Below are 9,704 nucleotides of genomic sequence, written 5' to 3' on the forward strand. Positions count from 1 at the left end.
GGAAGAGCGAAAACCCTAACGCATATGTTTGTACCTTTTCTCCAGATATTGAGAGTGTTCACCTGTTCAGACGGAACAAACACAACCTGTAAGGACGGAGAATTCATATCGTACGAGGATTTCAGAAGAGTCGAAGCCTACACGTCTTCAGTCCAGGAGATACTGAACGCGTATCCGGGCATGCAGAACCTCGTCGAATGCGAGTCCGTGAAGGACGCGTTCACGGAAATCCTCGCAAACCACTGCAAACCCTTGAAGAGATATGCCCGGATGGCGTGGATCTCGGTTTTGTGCATGTCGATACTCATGATCCCGTTGATCTTGTTGTGGACGTTCAAAGCTCGACACGAGAGCGAGTTCCATACCTCCGACGCAGCTTCAGTACGGCCACATCATGTCGGGAATTCGGATCCAGAATCTTCAGAAGATGCCGCGATCGGTGATCGGGATTCATCTATCTGAACCACATAAAGTAGAAGAACGCAATCTACTCTTCGGATGAGTACCAAAGAAGAAACGCGTAAGCGATCTCCCGGAAACTCGGAACTAGAAGAGTATTTATACACCATTTTTGTACAGATGAAAATCGATGGTCGGGTGTTATAGTGTCCACTCCAAATTTTTTTTATTTGCAAAAGAGAAATTATAGGTCGATCAATGTTTTATTTCATTATCCAAAACAGTTTAGGGTATCTTTTGTATCTCATTCTCCCATTTTTATCGAAAATTCTTACGACCCTTTTTAGAATAAGGGATGTTATTGTAATACTATGAATAATTTGTAAAAATATTAACTAGGGCGGATGTATGTGTGTAATTGTTATGTAGCCGTTTATAGCATGTCCGACGATGGAGAAAATTGAAATTTTTTTATTGGAAATTATAAGAAAATTAAATTAGGAGACTGACATAAACTCCACAACTGTTTTGTGTGCATGATTTACATACAAGTCATGCTAGATTGCGATGAATCCGACAAGAACACTAGTTCTAGTTTCTGTGTGTGATTCGAAATTGTGTTTGTCGGAATCGGTGTTTGGCGACGAGGTATCGAGTTACGAAACGGAAAGCAAAGATGACTAGACGTTTTTCTAAAGAATTTAATATTTTATCTTTAAAATGTAAGATATCGAACATAAACAAAAAGGAAATACGTACATGTATGATAAAAATTATAATAACAATGGAATTACCTAAATTCTAAGGTTATAATAATTTATTAGCGAATTTCAGGGTTAATATTTTAAATTATTTATCAGTCTTTTATAGTTTGAATGTAGCCCAAAACATATTTATAGAAAATTCAGAAAATTTGTAAATGGTGTTTTTTTTATCTTCTAATATATTAATGATGAGATTGTGATTGATCTATCTAATATAATGACATTTAATGCACGACGCCTTGAGCCAACGAAAAGCTAATCATATTGGTTTAGTTAAATGCAACGTGATTAAGAATAGTAATCACTTTATTAAAAACAATTAAATTAAATTAAAAACTCATAATACACTTAAAATTCCTTAAATAAAAAATCCATGATTATTTAATTTATTTTGAGCTACCGTCCGTCCTTAGGGTCTTTCTCTATTTGTCGGTCCCTTCCCTCCTTTCCTCTTTCCGCAGACGCAACAAGAAAAATCCAGAAACGGAATCCTATTGTGTCCGATTCAAGCAAAGTGATTGTCTTTAGCAATTTTCCGGGAAAATCCGAGAAAACCCAGGAGAGAGAGAGGAGAGGATTTGTTTCTGGAGGAGACAGAGAGAGAATACGGAGAGGATATGGTGGGATGAAGGCGGAGGGAGATGGCGAGAGGAGGAGAATGGGTCGGAGGACGGTGGAGCTACGGAGGAGGAGTTACCGGAGGCGGGTTTTTCTCCCGCAAGAAGATCACTCTCCTTGTTTGCTTTCTCAACATTCTCGTCGCTCTTTATGTTCTTCGCTCTCGCTATGTTTCTTCTCTTCACCTCTATTCTAATAATGAGCAGGGTGGGTCTTGTCAGTACTCGATTTGGTTATGATTTTGCCCGAATTGCGCTTTCGATCTGGTTAAGGTTGTCGATTTTTTATGTTTTGGTTTGGATTGTTATGTCTGAATTTCTGGGGCTTGGTGATATTGCAGTCGCAAAGTATACAGCGGATGAGACTAGGAAAATGGAGGAATCTATCCGGATCCGTAGATCGAAGGAGCCCATTGAACTTGTTAGATTGGTATGTCTTCATGAGTTTGGAATGTGGCAATTACAGTGTCATTGTTCTCGGCGTGTATTATTTTGATGCCGATTACGACTCTTTGAAAAATAGGTGAAGAAGCTGAATCATGAGTTCTCCATTGAAGAACCAAGGATTGAATTATCTCAGCCCGTAAAACAGAGAATAGTCGACCAGATCTTGCACCGTTTGAAGAGCTTAGACGAGAAATTGAATGTTACCCAACAGAGAGGTATGTTGATCTCTGTTTTGGCAATGAACAATTGTAATTATAATGGCAGTAATTCCAAACCACAATGGATCTGTTTATAGTTCCAATCATTGTCTCTTTGATAAATTTTGGTGCTGCATTTAGCTTGGTGGTTTTGTTGCGTCTAATGCATTTTCTAGTTGAACATGGACACATGTTGCATCTTGCCTGGGACTACTTTGATTGTGGATGAGTGTTAGTTTTCCCCTTGCTATCTGTTTAGTGCCATCTTCATTTAAAGGTTCAAGTGCAGAAGGGTCTCTGTCGTTTGTGAAATTCGTGTGCTCAACTCCTCCATGCAAGATGACGTGATTTAATCATTGATAGAAATGCTTTAATTTTATTTGGATGTTTATATTGTGTGCATCAAGAAGATGAAGAGTTCCGACTTCCGACCTTTATGCATGTGACATCATGTACCAGGCGGTTCAAGTTAAATGGTTGAGTGGTTACTGAAAATTTAGGATGCAGAGGATGTCAGTGGTGATTATGCTTATGTATTGTTCTGATTTGTACATTATCTAGATGCTTCATGTGGATAAATGAATTCATGACTGTGAAAGAACCTTATTATAGCACTAGCGCCATGAGGCACTGGATTATATTTTTGTTCATCAACAAATGTTTCTGTCTCTGATATGTTCATATATGTAAAATCTCATTGAACACCTTGCATTTCTGTGTTCAAGAAAGTTTTCAGTTTTGTGTTTTTAGCACTCTGGCAAGGAAAATATTTCACTTCAAAGTTCAAACTTGGATAGAATATATTGTTTTCATGATGTTGAACGATCTTACATCTGAGTTGTTGTGTTCTTTATGTTTTCCATAATGATCTGCGTTCTTTCTGTTCAGTGTTAACCAGTTTGACATACCTCAAGATTATGCGTCGGTCAAGATGCTATTAGATTATTGTGAATCATTTGAAATTTGAAGTATGACTTGTCTGATTTGTGTTGATACACTCTGTTACAAAGTGTTAGAAGATATGTCAGGAAGCTGTAGTTACATCATTTGTGTTTTATTGGGAAGATGTTTTTCTTTGCAAACTTCTGTCTTGCTCTTTCTCTTGCTATGCTTTCATGACACAAAGAAACTAGTTTCTATACTACCTGCCACAAACGTGTGAATGTTTGTTGTTGTCACTCTCCAATACTATCGTTGCCTGCTTTCGTTCCAGATGGCCCGATGCCATTCTGCCACATGCATATACAGTATCAGTTGTAGCACCCATGTGGTGATAATGATGACTTGCCATTAACGTGTTCTTGTCATCGGCTCTTTTGGTAAATTCATCTCTCTCTTTGGCCCTAAAGTCTTTTTTATCTTTGCATGGTGAACAGAAGCTGTAGAAAATTGGCGCCAGGAAAAATTGAAGGAAGTCAAAGAGCTGAGCTTGGGAAGTGAAGGGACAAATTCAACCATCTTACAAGAAGCAGGTAAAGCTCTTGAGGGCTTATTTAAAATATATTTACAACGAGTTAAGATAGATTCTATAAAGTCCTTGATAAGTTCCTGAATTATTGTTCAAGATAGCAAACGTATTATGATCTCATTCTGCAAATGATCTAGGGATGCTTGCAAGAGCGCTCGAGTCTGAGTGGGATGTGCTGTCTGAAGAGATTGGTCTTTGGTTACCAGCTGAGGTTTTCAACGTAGAACACGATGATAAACCCGAGGGCGAAACTGAGCCTGGTATTTACCAAACTGTCCAAAATTTAGATCTTGCTCTACTTTTCCTTTTCTTCCAGATCAAGAAACTTGATGAAGCTTGTAAAATTAAAGGTTGGGATGTATTTGATACTCGTGAATTTATTCATTTTCTTTTTGGCAGAGGAGGTCCTTGCGGGTAGACCAATCCCGGCTCAATGCAACGCTGAACTTCACACGGACTATGATGGGGCTGCTGTGAGATGGGGACTAACCCATCATAAAGAAAGTGCGGCCGAATGTTGCCAGGCTTGCTTAGACCATGCAAAGCGTGCTAAGCCCGGGGAATTGAGATGCAACATATGGGTTTATTGTCCATCTGAGTTCGGATGCTATTCTCCTGATATTTACGAACACAAGCATCAGGAATGCTGGCTTAAATACGTAAGAGGCCCTCCCCTCGTATCGATCATTCTGTCTCTTTGAGCATGCCTGTGCATGTTCCGAATCAGTAGAAGCTTATAAGCTCGTACTGTTCTTCGATGAAAACTGCAGGCAGAGAAGCCGAAGCTGAACTTCAAGGACAGATATTCGGAGTCATACAGAAACAACCATCCGAAAGCTCCTGTGATTGTTCCGTGGGTGTCGGGTGTTGTAACCGCTTGAACAGTCATGTCACGGCGATATTCATCGGAGACAAGCTTGTTTGGGACACTGTAGGAAGAAGTTTTGGTCTTACGCTTGTGTCTTTTGACGCTTAGAAAATTGATGGACCATTGTTGCTGGGGTTACATATTAGATAATGGAATGCCTTTTCTGTTTGGTCGAGTATGCAAAGCATTGTCTTTTCAAACTCTCTTCTACCTGACATTGTTTCACAAGATGTCCTTGACAGTTGACACTTCGTCTGTGTGTTTTGTTGTTTTTTTTTTGGGAGCGAGCAGTTAATTTAGTTATGGGCTGAGGGATTAACCAAGAACATTTTGAGCCCGATATGAATCTAAGTTAATGTTTGTTTCTCCCTTGAAATCTCTTCATGGATCATGGTTGAATGCTTCCGATGATTGGGTAAATCTCGAGACCCGTATCCTCTGCGCATTAGTATTTGTTTGCATCCCAAAACCGAACCCTAATCAACGAATTCTATTCTTTTGCCTAAATATATAGTCACACCTAATTAAAACACCTTTTTAAATTCCTATGATGATCGATCCTGGTTCTACAACATTCATATATCTAGGAATCCGGCGGCTATTAGTTCATAAATTTAAAACCCACCACGTAAACGGTCAATTATCCAACAAATCGGCATTCTTTTGATTTGAAGAGAAACTCTACTATTGAATTTAAATGAATTGCACATGAACCAAACCAAGTCATATTTTACTACGGAAAGAACTTAACCCTAAACCAAATTTTACAAAAGAAAACGCAACCTGAAGTATATATATAAATAAAATCCAACCAAAGACAGACCCATTCTATACGATTTTTGTTTAAACAAAACCCGAATCCGAATTTCGGATACAAACCAACCATGAAACAGAAACCGGCGAACTTCAAAGTCCGAAACCAAAAAATCCAATAGGGACTAGCAGATTCAATATGCAATGGCAGTTACATGCTGAATGATTCGGCGCTAAAACTGAAAATTGAGTTCTTCTCGCCGCCTATGTATCTAAAGGAGAAGAGAGATAACAGGAGAGAACATTCTAGAAGACAACCGTATCGAGCATTGTCCCGAGAGTCTGGACGATGTTTGAGGACATGAGGTTTGAGACATGTTCTTCCAGGTGCTTCTTCGCATCCTGTCTTCCCACATTTGCAATCGCCAGTTTTTCCGGCGGCAACTCGTCCTCTTCTTGCACTGCCTTGTTGTACTTTATGGCGAGATTCAGCATCTCCTGCAGTGTCATGACAGCGGAAACAAACAAAGTCCCGTCATTACTTTCAGTATTCTCCAGAAAGCAAAGCAAAGTCCCGACAAGGGTCTGCAGACTATCTCACACAAACGCTATGCCTGTGATTTAAAGACATGAAAATCCTTCAGCGGACTGAAAAAGTCCCTAATTTCTTATACCAAGTAACAATTGAAACCCGAAAACATGAGCCTATAAGAAACTCTAAAACCAAACCAAAATTGCACAAGTTTCGATGAAAAGTTAACCACGAGCACCATAGTCAGTGATCACATGAAATTGCGGGTTTTATAATCTCTACAGTACTGGTTTCTCACACAGCCACTCCGAAAGCAATGATTAAACCCCATTCCAAAATGAAGGTTTTCAAGAGTTGCGAGTTGAGAGACCCACAAAATGTAGGCCACATGAATAAGACCATTACCTGGATGGTCTGCTCATTGGTTTTGGAGTGGGTATCAAACCTACGGAGTGTCAACCCGTCAGTCCATTTCTTCTTGTGAAGGTTAAGTAGCATCTTCTCCTCCAATTCATTTTTCCTGTAGTTGATAGCTATCGAGTAGTAATGTCGGTTCAACCCATGAATCAAAGCCTGGCAAAAGCAACCAAATTATTGGTCCAACTTCAAGTCGTTCTATCAGAAAGTATCGCATAATTCCAGGCAGAAGCTCTAAACCTGAATCGATGGTTTGTTAAGATGCCCGAGGTTTGATGTCGTCTGTCTCGGCTCTTGGCCAAGCATCATGGTCTGCGGATTAATCAGACGAAATGCATCAATAACCACCTTTCCTTTGACACTCTGAATTGGGTCTACGACAACTGCAACCGCTCGTTGATTCAGAGCTTCAAAACTCTGCAAACAGACAGAAGATACGATTATAGCTTCGCAATATTATCATCAATAGCAAAGCCAGACATTAACATTCAACAACATCATTGCCAAATGACTATGAACAATGAAACCATATGAACTCCCGGTGTAAGCACCGAAGTCACAAGCGGCAGGCAGACTGTTAAATCACGAGACAAGGACAAAGCAAGACTGTCAAACAGATCACAAAACACAACTAGAAAACACTTACTAGTTTGAATTATTGAATAAGAAAGGGGCCAAGCATATAACAAATTCTCAAAATGCAAATTATGGGTAGTAGTGACAAAGCAGACATCCAAATGGAAGAAAATGGGAAAAAAAAAGAACATGATGAATATGAAGTATTATTTGCGAGATGTATCTAAGTAAGAAAGGAGAAAATGCAACTAATTTGCAATTACCTGTTGGGTGTTTATATCAACACCAGAAAGCCAACAGCCAAAGCCAGGATGTGAATGGTACCAGCCTACAACCATTTCTGGCCTGCAACGCAAAAATAAACAAGATTGCAGAAAGGTAAACGCTCTTGCGAAATAGAATTGCAAAGACGACAGACGCAGTTGATTATAAAACAAAACTGCATAAAATGAAAATGTCAATAAGCTTCATGTCTGAAAATGTTGCACATCTAAGCCACATAATATTATGCATTTATAGTTCTTGTATAACCTAAACAAAAATATGAAGACACCACTGTTTCATCACATATGGAGAGGAGGAGCAGAGAGTTTGTTCCATCGATCATAATTAGGATGACACCACTGTTTCATCTTTCTAGTGATCCAGAGTCTTAAAAAAAGGGCTGAAAACAGGACAAAAAAGAGAGCCTAATTGCCAGACATCTTTAGTTATGTGACTTCATCAAAGAAGATGAGTTGAATTCTGAGATTGATTAGCTATTGTTTCCCATTTTGATTACAATGCTTAATCCTAAGGCCTCATGGAAAGAAATAGCTTGCAGCAGGACACGGTCTCTAGCATTAACACATAATCATAATACTAGTGAAACCGTGATAGTGCAATTGCTCAAATGACCATCTAAAATCTAATTCAGTTCGAAGATCATGAAAATTAAATGGCCAGGGCAATAATTCGATAATTCAGTCACACAAATTGTCAACAATGAATTCAAAACCAAGATAAGTTCAATGGGAAATCTCAGTTCGAAGGTAATTACCTTCCAGTTTGTTTGAGCATATCAAGCATGTTTGTCTGAAAGACATGGTCAACAGCTTCAACACTTACACCAGTACCACTCTGAGGCATCGCAAAGACATCGACAACCCGAACTGTGTACTCATCCACAAACTCGCCGAGCATCAATCCCATAACTTCCATCGGAACACCAGCCCTCCCTACATTTCCCAAGAAGCATTTCAAGCATACCCGAAACCACAATCGGAGAAAGTGAAATCAGTTTGAGAAATGAGAAATTATTGCATAAAAAAACCTAATTTACAGAAATCCTGAAAAGAACAAAGCAGAAACCGCAATGAAATCTATTCTAGCCAGTAAGTAAACGACCCAGAATCATCAAAACAGAAACTGAGATCCCTGTGAAACATGAGGCAAAACGGTTTTAAAAAAAACCTAAGCCAGACATAACCCAGAACGAAAACGCAGAAACCACAATGAAATCTAAGCTGAAAAGTAAGAAAAATCCAGAATCAAACATCAAACGAGAAACCCAACTCCATTAGAAACACGAACTAGAAAAATCCAGAATCAAACATCAAACGAGAAACCCAACTCCATTAGAAACACGAACTACTGAGCTTCAAAAATCAAAGCTTAGAGAATACCCAGAAGAAACAACCAGAAATCGGGCGAAATCCAAACAGGAAAAAACCCTAATCAACCACAGATAAATTTATAAACCCACAAGCCATAGAAGCGAGAGATGCTGGACTGAGAAATGATTACCGTGTTTGAGCATCTTCAGAAGAGCGAGAGAGGAAATGTAGACTTGCTCCGAGGTGTCGAGGGTTGGTGAATCCGGCGGCGGGTGGCCCAACGCGCCACCGGCTCCGGCAAACATTCTCTGCAATCTCTCCATTGACATGAACTGGTTCTCCACTCTTATCTCACGATTTCTCTGTCGCCGAAATATGCTTATAGCTTCCTCTCAATTTCTTTCTTACCCAACGGGAAAACTCGTTCGCTGCAGGTCTTAAAGATACTACAATGGGAACTTCACGTATTTCTCCTTTGGCCACCTTATGTTTTATATCTTTACAATCCAACCCCTATAGTTCTATAAGTTTAATCATACCCTTTATTGTAGTGTAAAAGTAAAACGAGTACTAAATAGTATATTTGCAAAATGTTGCTTAGAAATCCTTATTTGACGGGGGATAAAAAAAAAGTTCTAAAATATCTAAAATGTTTTGGATATTAAGATATAAAATATTATTTTAGATTTTTTATTTTGAATATGGATATTGAGAAAAATATTTGAGTTACATGTCATAAATATTTGAATTCAATTTTTATAAGAACGTTATTTTATATTTTTTATTAAATTTACTTATAAGTTTTAAACATATTAAAATATTTTTATATTACATCGAATATTCTCTATTATCGAATATTAAAATTTTGAAACATTTGAAACCTAGATGTAATTTACAAATAAACTCAAATTTTAAAACCAAAATGAATGCAAAGTTAGTCCGATATCTCAAGTTTAATAATATTAACGAACCAATTCGACTAGATTCGTAATGAATCGGTTCGTTTTGAACTCCTCATTTTGAAATGAATTAAAAAAAAAAATCTTGATTCATCTTGATTTATCAATTTTA

At 38.4% G+C, this 9,704-nt stretch overlaps 3 protein-coding genes across 3 annotated transcripts in view; 2 read left to right on the forward strand and 1 right to left on the reverse strand.

Moving 5' to 3' along the window:
• Positions 1 to 654, forward strand: part of LOC104804510 — a 2,950-nt gene extending 2,296 nt beyond the window's left edge. The window contains exon 10 of the mRNA XM_010528822.1: positions 46 to 654. Within this exon, the coding sequence (XP_010527124.1) occupies positions 46 to 462 (417 nt within the window). The 3' untranslated portion in view covers positions 463 to 654. The remainder of the gene's footprint in view (positions 1 to 45) is intronic.
• A 921-nt stretch (positions 655 to 1,575) lies between these two features.
• On the forward strand, positions 1,576 to 5,129 carry LOC104803681. Its single transcript, XM_010527691.2, has 7 exons — positions 1,576 to 1,988; positions 2,122 to 2,210; positions 2,304 to 2,442; positions 3,801 to 3,896; positions 4,030 to 4,152; positions 4,292 to 4,551; positions 4,663 to 5,129. The coding sequence occupies exons 1-7, from the start codon at positions 1,805 to 1,807 to the stop codon at positions 4,771 to 4,773; spliced, it is 1,002 nt and encodes a 333-aa protein (XP_010525993.1). The 5' UTR covers positions 1,576 to 1,804; the 3' UTR covers positions 4,774 to 5,129.
• A 426-nt stretch (positions 5,130 to 5,555) lies between these two features.
• LOC104803682 (26S proteasome non-ATPase regulatory subunit 14 homolog) lies at positions 5,556 to 9,048 on the reverse strand. The gene is made up of 6 exons (XM_010527692.1): positions 8,824 to 9,048; positions 8,078 to 8,255; positions 7,302 to 7,383; positions 6,703 to 6,879; positions 6,451 to 6,618; positions 5,556 to 6,011 (listed from the first exon to the last, which is right to left on the reverse strand). Exons 1-6 carry the CDS (start codon positions 8,960 to 8,962, stop codon positions 5,820 to 5,822), a joined length of 936 nt encoding a protein of 311 aa, XP_010525994.1. The 5' UTR covers positions 8,963 to 9,048; the 3' UTR covers positions 5,556 to 5,819.
• Between the last annotated feature and the right edge of the window lie 656 nt (positions 9,049 to 9,704).

This window comes from Tarenaya hassleriana, unplaced genomic scaffold, assembly GCF_000463585.1.
Source record: "Tarenaya hassleriana unplaced genomic scaffold, ASM46358v1 Cleome9, whole genome shotgun sequence".
Lineage (NCBI taxonomy): Eukaryota > Viridiplantae > Streptophyta > Magnoliopsida > Brassicales > Cleomaceae > Tarenaya > Tarenaya hassleriana.